Genomic DNA, 19,945 nt, shown 5'->3' on the forward strand with positions numbered 1-19,945 from the left:
CCAGTGGGGGAAACTCAAGATTACAATTTTGTTGCATATCTTTCATAGAGTTGGTGCTAGATTAAAGCAAGGTTTATGCTGCGTTTTCTTCCAACACAGACTTCAAGATATTCCATGATGAAGGGGAACTGGAAGACTTCCTGCACAATTTGACTGATGGGAATTAATTATAGAAATATAATGATATTCAAAAATAATCATATTAGAAAGCACAAATGTAGTGAGGCTGTACAAATGAGACACAGCCTCTATCAAGTAATTGTATGTTTGCTCTTTAAGAATATTTCCAAGTTTCTAAACATCTTACAGAAGAGAACACTCTGAGTGTTTCCATCTAATGCCGAACATGCTCAGTACAGAACTAGGTCATTGAACAATAGACTGAACAGCAATCAGCACTCTACTGCTGCATAATGCATTAAGTATAACATGCAGAAACCATTCCCGGAGCTGGAAGCTGCTATTTCATGTCTGTAAATTCAAGCTGACATGACATTTAATATTGTTTCATAGTAATGAACAACAAGGTTTCATTCATTCATAAGCACAACACAAAGCCAAGTTTGAGTCTGGAGAGTAGCAAGGAGGCGAGAAGGGGACACGTGCTCTGTTTTTGCAGACAAGAACACCGTATTAGTGATGGTCAGTGAGCCCTCTGCCACTGATCCGGAGAGCTGCAGAGGGAGAGTTCACTGTGATATTTCAGGCTCCCTGTCCTAGAGGAGCTGGCTAATAAGGCAAACGTGTTTGAGTTTCCCTCCTGTAACGGCACAGATATTTAAATTTCCTGACTCCATGGCTGGCTAGGAGTAATCTTCTTTTTACTTCCCCAGAAGTTACAGTTGAAACTCCTAGGCAAAATAATAGCATCAATGCCATCATCTAGTCTGCCCGCTCTGAAACATTTGTTTTTGAAATCCTCCTGCCTAAAACTCCGATTTGTATTTTCCCAGGAATACCAATGCAAACTGCGATCTCCAAATGAGACAATTCCTCTCCCGTTAACTAGCAGTGTATTTTCACGGGAATTGCTCTTTCAAGTTTTGCACTTTGGGCTCAAACCTTTCAATTGCATTCCTTTTAGATTACTGGAGAAAATCCCACTGAGAGAAGATGCGCAGTGCCGCCCGGCAGGCTTCCCGGCACAGGTTTCCTTTCCTTACAGGTACTGTGCTTTAGACGCTGTCAGCGCTCTCAGTGCCACCACCAGGCTTTAGTGGAATCTTCCTGAAAGATTTTCTGATCCCCAGTTGGTCAGAAATGATGTTTGTAAATCCAAGTTTTGCCCGCTAAGCAAGATAGAAACTGGAAGGAAAAAGTGGCTGCTTCGGAAGCTAGAATAAGCCTCTGATTATTCTTTCCTCTAGGAAAGAACACGCTTTGAGAATTTGGGGCCCCAGTTAACAGGAAAGTCAAGTGAAGATGGAAAGCTGGGCCCAGGTGTCATCGATCTTACTCGGCCAGAAGATGCAGAGGGTGAGTGGCTTTTCCGTAGCTCTTTTCTGCTGCTCCGGGCGTTTGTGAAGGTGCATCTGAGTTAGTTATAGGATTATACAGTCTTTCTCAGGAGTACCAGCTGGGATTTTTTTTTTTTTTTTGGCAAAGCAGAGGAACTCTTAGCCTTCATTATATATTATAGTTGAGGACGTTGAGATGTAGCTAGATCCTATATTACCGAACACGTAGCAATTCACGTACTTCAAGGTGCCATTTCAAAGTTTTTAAATAAAATGACCCTCTGCGTTCCCATGAATAACAGAATTCTGTGTTTCATCCACGTCATTGCATACTCGTTTAAAAAAAAGGGCTAACCTACAAAGGAGGATTTTTTAACCCTGAATCAAGTAAGTCCCAGGTGCAATCAAACCTTTTTGGGAACTCAGTGATGGTTTGCAGCAGATTTAGTGTAAAATTAATAATTGCTCGGCCTGTGCCCAAGCACTATCCATTACTAAATTCTTGTGAAAGTCTGGATAGAAAGACCAGCTTCACTCTCAGTGGGTTTATCCACAGCAATGTCAATGCCTGTCCACTCCTTGTCCCTTTTTGTTTGTTTGTTTTAAATGCACAAGCAGCAAATCAGCAGAAATTGCTCTCCAGAGGCTGGGTACAATTTATGAGTTGGGTCAGCACTTCAGTAGTAATGTTGCCTGGTTATTTACTGTGTCATCACAGAGTAAGGACTGGTTTTCCCGTTAGCTGTTCCTTTGGCAGAATCCCTCCCACCAGTCAGGGAAGATTAATTTGTTCTCTTCAGAGTAACACAATACTTTGCCCATCTTGGGTCCCTGCTAAAGTTCTTCTTTAGCTTGAGGACAAGTATCTTACTATTATCGCTTTTACCGGCAGAATTTCTTCCAGGACCCTAATCCCTCGAAAACACGCGGAGACATTTCATAGCCTCATCTGAACTGGACATGACTTCTGGTGATAGCTTGGGGCCGTCCCAGGCAGTTCAGAAATCCCTGGCATGAACACTTAAAGATGACCAATTACAGGCTTTAGGAAGCACTTCACAGAGTATTCAAAAAGCAGATTTTTTTTTTTTATACGAGTAGGAGAGACTAATGGTTAATGATAGTCCTGGGGACAAGGTGTTAAATTCTGATTGTTGTGTGTGTGGGGGTGGGGACAAGGAAAGGGAAGAGGAAGGGGAAGAGGAAGAAGAGGAGGAGGAGGAGGAAAATTAGGAGGAGGAGGAAGGGAAGGGATAAAGAGGATTTAAAACCAGAAATACACTTGCTGCCTTTCCTGAAGAATGTGTACCGAGAGCACAGTGACATTGAGGTTTTATAGGCACTTAGAAGTGTAGGTTTTTCCTCATGAGGGTTGAGGTTCCTTGGCCTAGGGAACCAATTTATTCAGGCCAGGCCCATCTCAATGTTGTTGCAAGATTGTACCATAGAGTACCTAAATCTTTGACCATACACAATGAAATAGCATTTTTCATCACTTTGGAATATTCAGTCTGTTCATTTTTCCATAGACTAGGAGGTGCAGAGTTCTATCACTCTACCCTCGTTCCGACAGTTTTCTTAATCTATCATTCTTCCTTCTTCATTTGGCTTCTTGACTGTATAATGGGTATACATATAGTCAGTTACCTCTCAATAATGCTAATAATTAATTGATGATATTATGTGCCTGGTAAATTAAAAAGCCTGATCGGAGTTATTAACCATTATGAAAGGAAAAAATGAAAAACTTAATTATAGAGCACAATATTGTATAGAAATATTCTTAGAAATTCCATTTAATACCCAGATTGTCTGGATTCAGACCAATTTCCTGGTTAATTTGTTTTTTGTTGTTGTTGTGTTGTTTGTTAGCAAACATTTCTGAAGCACTTACATGCAAGAGAATGTGCGAAGCTTTTTACACATTTTGTCTCATGTAAACCTTATACAACTCTGTAAAGAAGGTATTATTATTTCTTTTCCATTTTACAGATGAGAATATTAAAGACAAGAGTAATTAAGTAACTTGCCGTAGGTCACATAGCTAGTAAGCGCATTGCTGAGAGTCGATCCCAGGCAGCCTGGTTCCAGAACCCAAGCTTCTAAATACTGTGCTATACGGCATGCCCTGCATATAAGATAAATCCATGGTGCCTTCACTTTTCTGAACAAACTCCTTGTGACCTTCCCCAGTATGGCCCATTTCCTCTCCCCTAAATATAGCAAGTCATGCCATACACCAGCTCTCGTGTTACCCTGTCACACACAGCAGCAATGCCTGATGAGTGTAACAGTAGAAGGGCTGTAGTGGCCCAGGAGCTTAAGGAGCGTGTGAAAACCTCCCTTCAGAAGCTTGCCCAGAGTTGCCATTGAGACCTCATGTGCTTTTGGGGGACTGTGAGTTCATGAATGGAGTCAAGTTACTGGCTCTAATATCGACAGAAGCACACTGCCTTTGTGAGGACTGCTGGGATGGGTAGCAGCCTTCTGCTGACTTTAGGATATTTCCTGGCATCTGTTCAAGTAAGAGCTGATTGCAAAGCCTGCTGGAGTTACAGTTCATATGCAAGTCAGAGTAGATAACAGGTACACATAATACTTTCTCTACTTTGCTCCTTCATATTTCCCTTCACAGGAAGAGTAAGAAGGAACCGTAGTGAAAGAATAACTACAGCTTATAAACTCCTTCAATCAGTGTGTGGTCTCAACAAAACGAAATGAAATGAAGGAAAACAAAACATTTCTTAAGCATCTACTGTGTGTCAGAACTAGACATTAGATAAACCGAGGGAAGCAAAACGGATATGTTCTTGACCTCTTGGAGTTTAAAGTCTAGCGAAGGAAGACAGAAGATTAAAAGGGAAATGTGTATGACAGACAGACAGACAGACAGGCATAATTGTCATTGAGAAAAGTGTTAAAAAGATCAAGACTTGGTTGTGCTGCCCAGAGCTTCAGAGCGAAAGCTGTTTAGGTGAACTCAATGGCCAGGTGAGTTCTGCAGCTCTAGCCTAGCTCGCCACCTCTTCTCAGTCCATGTGTGATCATGTCTATGTTTCCTCCGGCTTGGAACAGCAATTTAAATGTTTTTCCCAGCTTTATTCAGATGGTGATATATGGCACTGTGTAAATTTAATGTGTACTATGTGATGATTTGGTACACATGTATATTAGGAAAGGATTACCACAAGGTTAGTTAACACATCTGTCACCTTCCATGATCGCCTCTTTTTTAATGAGAAAATTTAAGATCTACTTTCTTAGCAACTTTCAAGTGTATAACACAGTATTGTTAATTATACTCTCCATGCTGTACATTAGCTCCCCAGAGCTTATCCATCTTATAACTAGAAGTTTATACCCTTTGACCAACTTCTCTCCCCTTCCCCTTCCCCCTAATCCCTGGAAACCACTACTCTGCTCTGTTCCAGAGCTTTTCCTTTTCCGATTCCACATATAACTGAGACCATACAGTATTATTTGTCTTTCTCCGTCTGATTTGTTTCACTTCGCATAATGTCTTCGAGGTCCATGCATGTTGTTGCAAGCGGCAGGATTTTCTTCTCTTGTGGATGAATAATATTCATCTACAAAAACGCCTTCAAGAGGAGTGTGTGTGTATCACATTTTCTTTGTCTATTCATCCATCGAGGTACACTTAGGTGGTTTCCATGTCTTGGTTATTGTGAATAATGCAGAACAGCAATCTTAAGGGACTATGCCCTCCTTCCACTTGCACCCCATCCTCCTGTGAGGCTTCTGAAGTGACTAACGTACGTCAGCCTAGGAGATGAGGGCCTGGTCCAGCTGGGCTTCCCAGGAAAATGTCTGGCAGTCATGAAAATGCCAATATCACTTACTAAGCAACTTGAGGACCTGCTTCATAGCTCTGAGCATGGAAGCCGCAAGGGAAAGGTCACCCAAAGAGGCAGCTGTGCATGTGTGTATTAAACACTCATCAAAATCAAATGACAAAACCATAAGCCAGGAAAACAGAAATTAAAAATATAAAAGGCAAATGCCTTCAAAATTTTATTTTTAAAGTCCAGCTGTTATTTGGCTTGAATATGACAAGACAGCATTTCTTGTTCACCATGATATTTATAAATCTACAAATTCATTGGTGCTGGGGGCTTAGGAAACATGTGTAAGGTCTTGTTATACTTTGAAGCAGTTGAAGGCTTACTATGTACTGAGCACATAAAATGTGTTAGCTCCTATGCGGGACATGGAAGAGAGGACTTGATTAGTGGAGTCAGTCACCATGTATTAAGAATGATGAACAGCTGTTTAACTTCTTATCGACTTTTCCCCTCTCCTTGTTCTCTTCAGGCAAGATGCGATGGTTGTCCCAACTCTCCTAATTTCAAGGTTGCAAAGTACAGTAGGAGGGGTGATGGCCCAGTTATTGGAAGGTTTGGATTAAGGCTCTTTTACTAAAGGATGGCAAACAAGTGACTAATGCCTCCTTATCTTTTAAAAGATGTGTTCTATATTCCATTATCTCTAAAAATGGTCCCTTCCAATTCCAAGATTGTCAGTAAGGTCTTTTTGGACACAGAGTGTGTTTCTTATAAGAAAGATGATCTATGCACAATAGCTTCCACTTAGTTTTTTTCCAGAGAAATAAAAGAGGAGACCAGTACCTTTGAGAGCATATTTGTGCCACTTGTTGAATCCAGTTTTCACATCCCTTTAACTTTTCTTTTTTATTAATGAGCAGCTGTCTCTCATTGTATTTCACAGATGGGCCCCTCCTTTCTCTCTCTCTCCTCTCCTCTTCTCCCAGCGATAACTGTTGTGACTTGCCTTCTTTTTCATATTCTTTCTATCCTGTTTCTTCTCTCTCTCTCTCTCACTGGGGATCTCTAAAGAGATACTTTTTTTTTTCCCTTTTGCAGACTATCTTGAGTAAGAAAACATTTTCCTAACACCTCTTTTAATTCCACAGTTCAATCATTGTGTCCCAGCCTCAGAGGAAGGCTGCACCATATTTTGAGGTGGGGAATCAGGGAATTTGAGCTCCTAAAGGGATGATCATTGGCCAGACTTCTAGACCCTGGGTTGAAAACTAAGTGGAAGCTATTGTGCACAGATCATCTTTCTTATAAGAAACACACTCTGTATCCAAAAAGACCTTCTGGACCCTGGGTTGAAACTGTGGTGATGATCATTGGCCAGACTTCTGGACCCTGGGTTGAAACTGTGGTGATGTGTCCTCCATGTATAAAAAACTTGCATTGATTTGAGTGGAAATGGATACGTGCACCCAGAATAGTCCCTTTTAGAACTGTTGCTCTCAGATCCTCAGATTTGCTTAGAAGACTTTTATAGATTTGTACTGAATTGTGAATTGGATCCCAGCCAACATGGCCTTAACCTTTCTGAAAGCTTTATTTTTTGGCAAACTTCTGATTGCTTCTATGTTTTATACCTCAGGTTAGCTCTATTATTGTCAACTTAAGCTCTCTGATTGTAGACCAATGAGAGAGAATGCAACTTTTCCTCTTTTTTCTTAAAAATGCACCACTTAATACTAATGTTTTTCTCTTAAAAATTCTACTTACCCTTTGATTCGCACTCTGATAAACCTGTGAAACTTTTCTCATTCCCTTTCCCCTCCCTGGGTCCTTCTTATTCCTGGTGGAAAGGGAAGATTGGTTTGAAGATACATGGCTCATTCAAGGCAGCAGAGGGGGGCTGTAGTGTAATCTAGGGTGGGGTGCAAGGGCTACAACTGCTTATACTTTGGAATATGAAAGTCATTATTATTTCAAGTCCAGAATACAGTGCTTCCCATGCAACACTTAGATTCTCAGAATTGGAATAAAGGAGTGGCATCATCAAAATCACAGTTCCAGCCAAGAAATCCCTTCATAGAACCCTAACAAGTGGCCATCTCTATTCTGTTCAAACGCACCTATTAGTCTATTAACAGAAAGCTACTTCTTGAGAAGCTCATTCCAATTCTAATTATTAATTCTTTGTTATTGGGAGCCAGAATTTGTCTCTGTTTCCTTATAACCTCTACCCAGTGGCTCTAGTCTGACTTTTAGGTTCCAAAAAATAAAGCTTACCATTTCTCCACATGACACCCCTTCAGATATTTGCTCACGGACTAGGAGACTTAAATTCCAGTTGTTCCACACTTGGCAGGTCACTTTCCATTCCTGAGTGTTCTCATCTGTAGCTAAGGAAGTTGGTCTAGGTTATTTCTAGTTGGCAGTTTTTTAACTGTCTTATTATACTGCCATGTAATTGAAATCATTCACCTTTAAGTCAACTAGAATGTAACAAGTATCAATTCTGGACTACACCATCCTTTAAAGAAATGAAATTATTATAGAAATATCCCATCTCTATAATGAGATGTCTTTGCTTACGAAGGAATCCAAACACTAGAGTACATATTAGGCAGATAAGGTGAGGAATCCTATATATTAAAAGAAAAGACTGAGATAAATCAGAAGGGAGCACTAATCAGAGCTGTGCTTATGGGTCTGACCTTCCATAGCTGCCTAAAACAGTGTTTCCAGGAATCTTAGAGAAATGAATAGGCAAAGCATTTTCTATGGAACCAGCAGGCTGGGGTCTGAAACCAGGATCAGTAGCCAGGGAGGCCCAAGGCCTGATGAGGAGTGAGTAACAGCCACAGGCTGGGAGATAAGCAGAGTTCACAAAGCCCTTGGCTCTGGACTAACTCTGTTGTATGAGTATCACAAAAATGTATTTTACTGTGGATATAAACAGTTTTAGAGGATCCTGTGCACCAGTTTATATCAGCACTATATATAAAGTACCGCTCTCTTAAACAAGCAAATAAACTTCTCTTAAAGAAATATATTTGCTGTGTCTTAAAAGCTCCCAAATAACTTTTAATGTTGGTGGAAAACAATTTCCATTGAACTCTCCAAGTGATGGATAGTCCTGATGGGGCAAGAGAGTGAAATGTCAAGATTCTTGTATAACTCCATCCCCTAATACTTCATAAAGGGAACTCAACCTGCTTCTCAGAGTTGCTTAAGCTAGAAAGCCCAAAGAGCTAGCCTTCCTTTACTGAGGAACCTAGCTCTGGCCAGTAGCTGGTTTCTCACTGGCCTGGCTTCTTCTCTAAAGAAGTGTCAATGGCAATATATATATATATATATATATATATATATATATATATATATATATAAAAAACCAACGCCGCTGCCATCACCACCACCACCACATGCACACACACTCAAACACACACACACACAGTCTAGTTTTCTGATTGAATATCATCCACCCTAGTCAAGAAATGCTTGTCTATGCTATTACTGAATCACACAGAAGGACTTCCCCAACTTGTCTCAGAAACTGGGCCACAAAAGATTAACAACATCTTCCATGAAAATTAGACCCAAGATAAGAACAGCCAGCATATGGTCCCAGTGGGACTGCAAAATCAGTCCATGCTTCCTCAGTATTATGTATGTCTACTTCACATATATTAGAGTAAACCCTGGCTGATAGAGGTCTCTCTGTCATGTTTGGACTGACTATGTAGCCCTTCGGCTATGCACCTTGTCTGGTTACCTGTCCCAGAATCATCTTCTCTTGGCAGCAAGAGCCATTTGACTTGCTGTCTACAGGCTATTGAATTCAGCCCAACATTAAGCTGGTGGAATTTAAAGAGCACCAGGCCAATTTGGAATACTTTTTAAACTCTTTCTGCCAAACTTCCCCCCCGCCCCACCCCCCAATTGGTCCTTTCCTTTTTTTCAAGTTCTGATAATTGTGCTTATAATTTATTTCAAAAAGTTGATAACCACCTAGCTAGCTCTTTCTCATTTTCTCTTACTGACTTCTTAGCTTTTTTCTTTAAGATATTTTTATTTTTGCATATATCCTTCTTTCATATTCATTGTCTCATTTTACTCTGCTTGTCTAACACTGTTTGCTTGTGCCCACTACCTATCATTTCGTACTCTTTAGCAATAGTTCTTTGTAGACTGAATTGCCAGTACCAATAGCCAGGCCTTTCTAAGCAGGATCTGCCCATGTTCGGGGGCCCCCAATCTTCCATTTTACCTTCATGTTTAAGTTATAATTTGCTGATTACCTCTTATGTGTACAGCACATATGGGCATGGAGGGAAGGATTTCTTAACAGATGGACTTCACTCTATTGTCCAAGAGCTAGTAATGTGGTTGGGATTATAATATTAGCACACACAGAAAGCAAAGCAACCTAAGGTGTTACATGTTCAAGTGCATCATTAGAGAAACAGAAAAATAAAAGTGCTATTTAGAGGAGGAAGCTACAGTGCTTTGTGAAAAACAGTGATTGTTGGAGTCCTGATAGAAATATAGGTAGAGATAAGCCCAGGTTTGGATGAGCAAAGAGAAGGGGAAGAACTTTCAGTTGAGGGAATAATCCAAGCAGATGCAGGAACAGTAAAGCATACAGATATTCATAACAAAGTTCCAGAAGGGAAGAATGACTTTCCTCACCCTTGTGTTCCCTACCAAGCCCAGCAAAAGTCGTGCATATATTCATACTCAGTAAATACTTAAGGAATTGAGCAGGTTATAGAAATACCTGGGTTCCATATTGTGAATGGCCTTGAATGCCAGGCTCAAGAATTTGAACTTTGCTACCAAATAAACAGCCGTTAACCTTTAATTGTTCAAGATTGACTTAGACTACAGAAGTTAAAAATAATGGAAAAGCAGCAGTTCATTTAGTCTGGGGAATCTGTTAATCTCTTTATTCTTGTGTTTTGTTTAATATTGTTTCCGGGCGGATGTTCAATGGGCATCTTTTCATATAGCATCATCAGAGAGCTGAGTATGTGTTGGGAGGGTTTTCATTCAAGTCATATTAAAAACACTTCTTTTCTTCCTGGGTATATTACTCATTAAAGTATGATTTCACTTAGTCTGATGGGACTGATGGATGTCTAACAGATTGTTCTCTCTTGTACTTACTAGTGGAGAGGGTTTTTTTCAGTTGTTTTTGTTCAATGAATACTTACCCGTAGACATGATGCCCCATATTGGGTCTTGGTACCAGAGGGAAGCAAGTGTGTAAGAATCCATTGACATTTGCATTATACTGTAGACTGTTGAATTTAGGAGTAGGCTGTAAAGAAGTAACTCCGAACTAAAACTTAATATCCCAAGTCTCAGCCCCAGAGATAATTTCATAAGCAATGTATTCAACCATTTTAAATTTATACTAAAAATACAAATTGCAGTTTACTGGTTTACATATATATTTCATGGGAGAGAAATCATTTTGTGCTGCTTCAATATAAGCTCACTTTTCACTGGGAAGGCCAATCATACCTGAGGACAAAATGGAAAAGTCTACTCCATGTTGCAGACTTACAGAACTACTAGTAGAGGAAAAAGAAAAACAATTGTCAAATGTCCCTGAAACTACCTTGCCCTTCATTTATTACAGTATCTCGATCAATAATCCTAATCCTTTGTTATTCCGATGAGTCCTTTATAAAAAGCTGATCCATAAATTCTGGCCAGGACTGAGCAGCATAGTCAGGTTATAGTTTCCACATGTGGGAACTGGGGGATATGAGATGGTCTTTTGAGGTTAGGTCCTATGCATATTCAGTACATTTTAGCTTTTTATCATAGAGACTGTTTTAAATATTTTTAACTTTGGGGCAGAGGACACTCCATTAAGTAGTAAATTACACTCCCCAGCTAACTTGTGGGTCGTTTTATAACTACTCTGAAGGACAGGACTATGTAGTATAGGACACATCACTCAGGTATGGGGAAAGACTGGAAAGGGAACAAATATGAGTTGAAAGCACTTGATATGTCCTAGGTACTGGAATAGACTCTATTACTTCTCTCTTGCCATTATTACTGCTACTATTTCTACGGGCGACTACTGTTTAGTGAGTGGTTCCTGGGATCCAGTCACTGAGCTAAGAAATTTTACATTCCCATTTAATCTTTACAAGGATCCTGCCAAGTAGAAATGATTAACTCTCTTTTGTAAGGAGACGAGATTACCATTTTAGAGAAAGGAAATAATTTTCCCAACTTAGGGAAGATCAAATATAGAGTTAAAACCCAGATCTAAGCCACACTGACTCCCATTTTTCTGCAAGATGAGCTGATTGAGTTGGTTGCTTTTGTTGGAGTAGCTTTTCCCTGTTGGTTTTCATTAAAAAGAAGGGAAAAAAAAGAGAACTAGAAACTTTTATTTAAGCTTATTTATTTATTTTGAAAAGGAGAGAGAAAAAGAGTACAGGGGAGGGGCAGAGAAAAGAAGAGAGAGAGAGAATCCCAAGCAGGCTTTGCACTGTCGCACAGAACCTGACACCGGGCTTGAACCCATGAACTGTGAGATCATGACCCAAGCTGAGACCGAGAGTCAGATGCTTAACCAACTGAGCCACCCAGGCACCCCAAGAAATAGAAACTTTTGAAAGTTTTTTAAATCTTTCAAACCATACACATATTAAGTACCTTTCAAATACTTTCACCAGATTCTCGGGGCAAAGAAGTTTTGGCAGATTATGGAAATGAGTTGAGTGGCCAAAATCCTTCTAATATGATTTCCATACAATAACCTAATAAAAAATTTAGTTACTACTGCACCCAGTATCTACATCTCTCATTCTAATAAAAGGAAAATTCCCTGAAACAAATGAAATGGAGAAGAGAAACCAATTAAATGAATTTTGTGGAGTTTTAAAAGCCAAGTCTAGATGCTATTGAAGCAATTCAGTTGACCGTTTTAGACATTTCTTCTGATGGCAAGTGTGAAACTTAAGAGATAGTTGCATCTGAGTTTCTTGTGATATTTGCCAGTTACTAACTGTGAGACCTGGACAACTTAACCTCTGTAAATCTCAGTTTCCTCATGTGGAATAAGGAATGTGAATTAGATGATCTTTAATATCCTTCTCGTGTTAAAATTCTCTGATTCTATGAGCATGTTTCATCTATTTCCTAATGACTCTGCTATCTAGGGAAGCTCCCATCATAGGTCTGTTTGAATACCTGCTTCAGTTGTATGTATTTATGCACACCCTACAATGTTAGAATAGCTTTCAGATTTAATATTTCCAAAAAAACTCATCCTTTCAAGATTACCCAGGAAGTGAGGAAGCTGGGATTTCAGGACTGTATAACAGGGCAAGTCAATAAAAGAACTAAGATCGGAACCAATGATCTCTGAGTCCCAAACAACTATGGGTATATTTTCCCTTCAAAGCCTTATTATTTTACAGATGCTCAAGTAAGGCAAGGTATTTTACAGAATATAAGAAATAAAATAGGATTTATACAAAATCCGATTTCAGAAATTATCAGTTTCTAATGCAACAGGTAGCCATCTGAGTCTCACTCTAAAATTTTCACAGTTGAAGATGTCTACTTCTCTCCATTGTGACATTTGAGTACTTACCATATGCCCACTTGTGTACCAGACCTTGGGGAAGCATCCCTGCCCCTTTTGGGGCACACAGTCTTGTGAAGAAGGTGGGCACACACAGTTGATAATTTGGGTAAAACATGGTAAATGTTAAAATAAAGGTATGCATAGGATGCCATGGGAGCCTAAAATACTTAGCCCAAACTGATACACTAGGCAGGACTGCCTAGAGAAGATCATCCCTGTCCTGAGTCGAAGAATAAGTGATTTTAAAGGTAGACAGAAAATTCTAGGAAAAGAAAAGACTGAATGCTTAGTATGAAACAACATGGGGTATGGATAACTAAAAGTAGTTCAATATTATAAATCAAACAAAGTTTGAAGTGGAGAAGCCAAAGTTGGAACTGGAGACATAGGTAGAGGACCAGGTCATGGAGAGCCTAGGACTTCATCTTTTGGGCAACGGGGAACCATTGAAAACTTTTACATATAGAGTAGTCTGGTCAGAATTGCATTTGTGATGGTATACTCCGGCTGAAATTAGGAAGAAGTATGTAAGTAGGGACTGGAGACTCAAATCTGGAAGTAAGCACATCAGTTAGAAGGCTAGTATTTATAACAGTCCAGCAGAGACAGTGAGGCCAAGGCAATCGATGAGTAATAAGGATGGAAACAAGAGGATGGATTTAGTAGTATCTTTGTTAACTAATTCTGAGATTTCCTTCATCTTGGTTTGTGCTCCTTAATTTCATGTAGAGTCTATGGTAGTATATTGAGTTGGATGAAGCCAGAAGCCTCTGAGCAACATGAATTATTTAGTCTACCAGCTTTTTACCAGCTTCTGTATTCTCCAAGGGAATCTACTTGAATCTGAGCCTGGTGCTCCTGAAAACTTAGGAAGCCAGAACCTATTATTGTCTTATTTCATCCACAGTGGTCTCTGGTTCAGACTTAAATGATGTCTTTTTGCCTGGGCTCAACAGCTTGTAAGCTGTCCTCCTGTGCATACAAATAGCAAACAGATAATAAGTAGAATATTTGATGTTCTCTGCCACTTTCAAGTCATTAAAAAGAAAGAATCACATAAGTTATCCCAGTTGCCCTTGGATCCTACAGTTGAAACAAGATAAAGGGCTCTGTTTAGCTATCTGTGTAAAGCAAATATAACTTGAGAATTAAAAAAAAAAAAAAAAGTAAACACGGGCACCAAACTGAAAGCAAGAGACTCTTGAAAATACAGACTGGTATATCACTGGTTAGAATTTCCTTCATTTTGCAAAGCCACGAGCCACATGCATCAGCTCACCACAAAGTCATTAAGCCTTTTTAAGCTCAGATGAAAAACATTAACAAATACCACAAAAGGCTTTAGTATAGCCCCTTTGTTCATTCACATATGGCACTTTATAACTCCTGCGCCACTCTGGTCGTGTGTTTGTTTAAGCTGCCTCCATCAGGCTGGTCCTGAAAGAACAAAAGACATCTTGAGCAATCCTAAGCAGGAAATGGGCTAATCTAAACATGGTTTGTGACACTTTAAGTAGAATAGAAAGGGGAGGGATTGATTAGTCATTAATGTCCAATTGGCTCCATATGGATGTTGCAATAATAAAGCCTTTTTTCAGAGCAGTAGCAGAGTTATTGAATTAGAGGTTTATGTTTCCTCAGAGCTGACCTTAGGGAATTCCCTTTTGGTTCTTCTTGTTGATCTTTTAAAGAGAATGGAGTTTCCAATAGGAAAAAAATAGAAGCCTTCTCCACAATAACACTTGCTCATAATCCCGCAACTAAGGAATGTATTAATACGGCATCATTTTAATTCCTGCTATAATTTCAGTCCTTCGTGCTTTCTTTGCATCTTTGGTGGGGCAGTATTTCAGAGACCAATTAGACAGTGGCATGAACTTCATAACTGGTAATGGACTCCTCTAATGTGCTTAGGGAATGGTGGGCTTTGACATTCGGTTATTTCAGATCACTGAAATAATCAGTGACTGGGGTAGCTTTCGGGTTGGGGAAGTGAACTCGACTGAAAGACAGCCTAAGTTCTAGATCTGGCTCCACTCCTTATTAGCAATATATCGTTAACTGGTTATTACAGAGGAAGGTAGCACAACCTCTCTGAGCCTTGGTTTGCTCATCTGTCAAGTGAGGCAAATATATCTACCCTCCTATCGATTTCAAAGCATTGTGAGGAGAATTCAGATAATGTATTTACTGAAAGCACTTTGTAAATATCATTGTATGTAAAACTACTTAAAACGCATGGTATGTCTGTCCTGGAAACTGACCTCCAGTTTAGTCTAGTGAAATGTCTGTTTCCCAAATTCCCAATGGAATTTTTTCATTATGTGTATACTATTCCTATCTATCTATCTATCTATCTATCCATTTATCATCTATCTATCATCTACTTATCTATCTAGTTTATTCAGTGAATTACTTGCTATAAAGTTCAATAGTTGAACTTTAGATTCAACTTAAGTAAGGTAGTTGTTTTTAGTGGGATTAAGGAACTTTAAGATGAAATCAAGGAAATGAAAATTTACCTGTGGACTTCCCCCACATGGAACAAATGAAGAATTAACACCTTAATCAAAGTACCACAGGTAATCTATCTTTTGTTCTTGTGCCACTGGTTCCTATTTTTATACCAGGCTCTAGCTCAGAAGACCTATGCATCCATATTTTGTATTTGCCTTCTTCAAATCATGGCACCCATCAGTAGGTTTCTTTGCTAACCTATCCAGCTAATCTTGTATAAAAGACACAAAGAACAAACCATAGTCTCTACCCCTGGCATCCCTTCTCAGAAGATGAACACATCACCCTAATGATTAAGACTCTTGTTCAGCCATGGAATGTCTTTTCCTGCCAAGTAAACCACTAGGATAGTAAAATTGTTTTGTGTTTCATTTTGTTTTGTTTTTGTAAGAAGAAATCAAATTTGAATTCCAAGCAGCCTTCATATGATGAAAGTAAATTCACTTTCTGGCAATAAGCAGGAATGTGAAGTTAGCGGAACTTCCATAATCATAGACAGACAGTTGTCAGCCATTCCTACAGCACAGTGAGTTGGATTTCTACAATAGTAAGATTTGATGGGATAAACATGATGAAATTAATACCCTCCATCTTTCTTAATTTTTCAAGCCCCCTTCTAAAATTCCTTCATCTTCTATATTTTTGTTTCTGATGCACTCATTACCATTATTTCTATTAACCCAAATAAGGGACTATTAACTGTATCATGTAACTCTTTCCAGAATCCCACATGTGAAAATCAACTATTCTGTTGATAGACTGAAGTAGCCTAAAATACTGTGATTATCAAGCAACCCAATGGTATATATTTATGTTGCTTTTTACCAAGATGCTTTTTGCCCTGCTGAATATATATACATATATACATATATATTTATCATCACTATCATCATCATTATTTTAGTCAATGAGACCAACTTTTTGAGTTCACAATGGCCAGAGTATGCTAGGTCCACAGAGGGGAAAAAAACCTTCAGGAAAAATCACTTTTGTTTCTTTGGTTTTCTACTTTATTTTGGTTCTTTGTTTTTGCTTTTTTAAAAAACTAAGTGTTAAAACAATTTTATTTTGAATAATGTCCCTTTGCATGAGAATACCACAATTTGTCCATTCTCCAGTTATTTTCATTATTTGGTTATTATGAATAAAACTGCTATGATATTCTTGCATAAATCTATTTCTGGACAAAGTTTTTATTTGTTTTGGGTAAGTACCTACAAGTGGAAATCCTGAGTCACTGGTAAGTATATATTTTACCTTATAAGAAACTGCCAAGCCGTTTCCAAAATGGTTACACCATTTGACACATTCACCACCAATATATTAAGAGTTCCAGTTGCTCCATATTCTTGCCAATGTTTAGTGTTGTAAGCCATTCCAGTGTGTAGAAAGCGGTATCCACTGTGACTTTCATTTGTATTTTCCTGATGACTAATGATATGGAATACCTTCTCATGTGTTCATTGTTATCAAAAGATAACTATATCTTTTGTAAAGTGTTCATGTCTTTTGCCATTTTTAAATTAGATTGATATTTTTCTGTAGTTCTTCATCTATTCTTGATATAAGTTCTTGTCAGATATGTGTATTCTGAATATTTCTTCCCAGTCTGGGCTTTGACATTTCATTTTTTAACAATGACTTGTGATGAGCAGAGTCTTAATTTGGTAAAGTTAATCTTACCATTTTTCTTATATATACAGTGCTTTATATGCTGTATCGAAGAATCTTTGCTTATTCCAATGTTACTAAAATATTCTCTTATGTATTCATTGAGTTTTTGCTTGTGGTTTGTTATGATTCATCTCAAATTAATTGTTGGGAGTAGTATGTGATGAGAGGTCAAGGCTCACTTTTTTCCACGTATTTATCCACTTGTTTTAGTACTACTTGTTGAAAAGACTATCATTTCCCACTTTAACAGCCCAAGTCTTTATTGAAAATTGACCATATATGTGAAGGTTTAATTCTGGACTCTCAAATTCTGTTCTAGTGGTCGATTTGCCTATGTCATGCTGTCTTTTTAAGTCTAGTTTGTTTGTTTTTTTACAAATGTTACAAAGTATTTGTACTGTAAATCTTGAAATTGAGTAGTGTGACTCCTCCAACTTTTTCAAGTTTGTTTTGGCTGTTCTTACTGCTTTATTTTTTATGTAAATTTTAAAATCAAGTTGTCAATTTCTAAAAGAAATTGTCTTTCAGAGATTTTTTATTGAGGATGGGTTGAATACGTAGATAAATTTGGAAAGAATTAATATCTTAACAATTTGGACTCTTTTGATCTACGAACATGGTGTATTCCTCCATTTATTTAGGTCTTCTTTAACTCAAAAATGTATTGTTTTTAGTGTAGAGGTCTTGCATACTTTTTTGGTTCTATCTATTTGTGAGTGTTTTATTTTCTGATGCTATTATGAATGAAAACCTAAAAAAATTATTTTCTAGTTGTCTGCTGCTAGTATATAGGAATACAATTGATTTCTGTACTTTTATATTGTATAATGCAGTATTGCTAAATTCACTTACTAGTTTTAGTAATTATCTTGCAGGTTCCTTAGGATTTTCTATATAAACAATTATATTATCTATGAATACAAATAGAATTACTTATTCTTTTCCAATTTGATGCTTTCTATTTCTTTACCTGCAGAAGTGTGTTGATAAGCGATGGTAAGAGTAGACATCCCTTGCCTTGTTCTTCACTCTTAGGGGAATAAGTATGATGTCCTACAGGTTCTTTTTAAATGCCCCTTATCACACTGAGGAGGTTCTCTTCCATTACTAGTTTCCTGTGGGCTTTTAACATGAGTGGGTATTGAATTTTGTTAAAACCAGTTTCTGAATCTATTGTGATGATCATGTTTTTTCCCTTTGTTTTGTTATATAGTGAATTACATTGCCTGATTTCACAAGTTAAATTAATGTTATATTCCTGAGATAAATTCTACTTAATCATGATTTATTATCTCTTTTACATATTGCTGGATTTAATTTGCTAATATTTTATTAAGAATTTTGGCATTTATGTTCAAATCTTTGTCAGGGTATGATGCCACCTCATAAAATAAATTTGGGGCCACTCTTTCCAACTCTACTTATCCTATTTTGTATAAAATTATTTTAATTTTTCTTTAAGTGTTTGAAAGAGTTAGCAGTGAAACAATTTGGGACTGAATTTTTCTTCATGAGAAGGTTGTTGGTTATAAATATAGTTTCTTTATTAGCTATACTAGTATTTAGGTTTTCTATTTGTTCTTGAGTAAATTTTAGTAGTGTGTGTCTTTCAAGAAATTTATTCATTTTATCTGTTTTTAAGTTTATTGGAATTAAGTTATTTACAATAGTCTTTTATTATTCTCTTAATGTGAGTAATATCTATAGTAAAATTCCCTCTTTCAATCCAAATACTGGTATTTTTGTTTTCTCTCTTCGTTGATCAGTCTTACTAGGGGTTTATCAGTTTTATTGATCTTTTTGAATGATTAATCCTTGGCTTTGTAAATTGTCTTTATTGTATCTGTTTTGTATTTCATTGATTTCAACTCTATCCATGCTGAATCTGTGATTTTATTTGAATTATTTAATTTGTTTATATTTAAGGTCATTATTGAATTTGATGGGCTTAAGTCTTACAATTTGCTATTTTCTCTTCTGTTTTTGTTATTGTTGTTATTATTATTATTACAGTTTTATTTCTCTAGAGCAGTAAGATTCACAGTAAATTTGAAGGAAAGATACAGGGATTGCCCTTTCCCCCACACATGCATGGGCTTTCCTGTTGTCAACATACGCCACCAGAGTGGTACATTTGTTGCAATGGATGAACCTATCTTGACATATCATAATGACCCAAAGTTCATAGTTTACCTTAGTGTTTACTCTAAGTATTGCACATTCTATGGATTTGGACAAATGTATAGTAACATATATCCATCATTAGGAATCATACAGAGTATTTTCGCCATACTAAAAATCCTCTGTGTCTTGTCTGTTCATCACTCCTTCCCTGACCCATGGCAACCACTGATCATTTTACTGTCTCCTTTTCAGTCCTTTTTCAGTCTTCCATTTGAATTATTCTACTGGCATGTTAGCTATACCTTTTTGTATTTTGTTTACTTGTTGTTTCTAGTGATTTACTGTGAATCTTTGAGTCTTCTTACAGTTAAAATTATACCACTTTTTATAAAATAAACGGTTAACAACTTAATACCAGTTAGTACCTTATCCTTTGTGCTAATGTGCCATTGTTCTCATGTTTTACTTCTTATAAGTCCCACAGTACAGTGTTATATTTTATATTAAATAGTTCCTTGTCTTTTAAAAACATATACAAAATCAGCTGTTTATTAATGAAATCCAGAGAGGAAACAAAGAGGGATTTTTTTGTTTTTATTTTTTTAGTCACATTTATCATTGTTGATGCTCTTCCTTTCCTCATGAATATCTAAGTTTCTGTCAGAAATTATTTCCCTTCATCTTGAATGATTTTTTTGAATATCTCTTTTGGTATGAGTCTGCAAGTAATACATTTTTTCAGCTTTTATTTATCTGGAAATATA

At 37.6% G+C, this 19,945-nt stretch overlaps 1 protein-coding gene across 17 annotated transcripts in view; it reads left to right on the top strand.

The window, feature by feature from the left end:
- Positions 1 to 19,945, top strand: part of SOX6 (SRY-box transcription factor 6) — a 693,831-nt gene that overhangs the window by 646,229 nt on the left and 27,657 nt on the right. For 10 of the 17 annotated variants that reach the window (XM_078433264.2, XM_078433262.2, XM_060606110.3 and 7 more), the window contains 2 exons: positions 1,085 to 1,165; positions 1,368 to 1,476. In XM_078433264.2, the coding sequence (XP_078289390.1) occupies positions 1,085 to 1,165; positions 1,368 to 1,476 (190 nt within the window). The remainder of the gene's footprint in view (positions 1 to 1,084; positions 1,166 to 1,367; positions 1,477 to 19,945) is intronic. The other 7 variants (XM_078433263.1, XM_078433266.1, XM_078433267.1 and 4 more) reach the window with 1 other exon arrangement.

The sequence above is a fragment of the Panthera onca genome, chromosome D1, assembly GCF_046562875.1.
Source record: "Panthera onca isolate mPanOnc1 chromosome D1, mPanOnc1 haplotype 2, whole genome shotgun sequence".
NCBI classification, from domain to species: Eukaryota; Metazoa; Chordata; class Mammalia; order Carnivora; family Felidae; genus Panthera; species Panthera onca.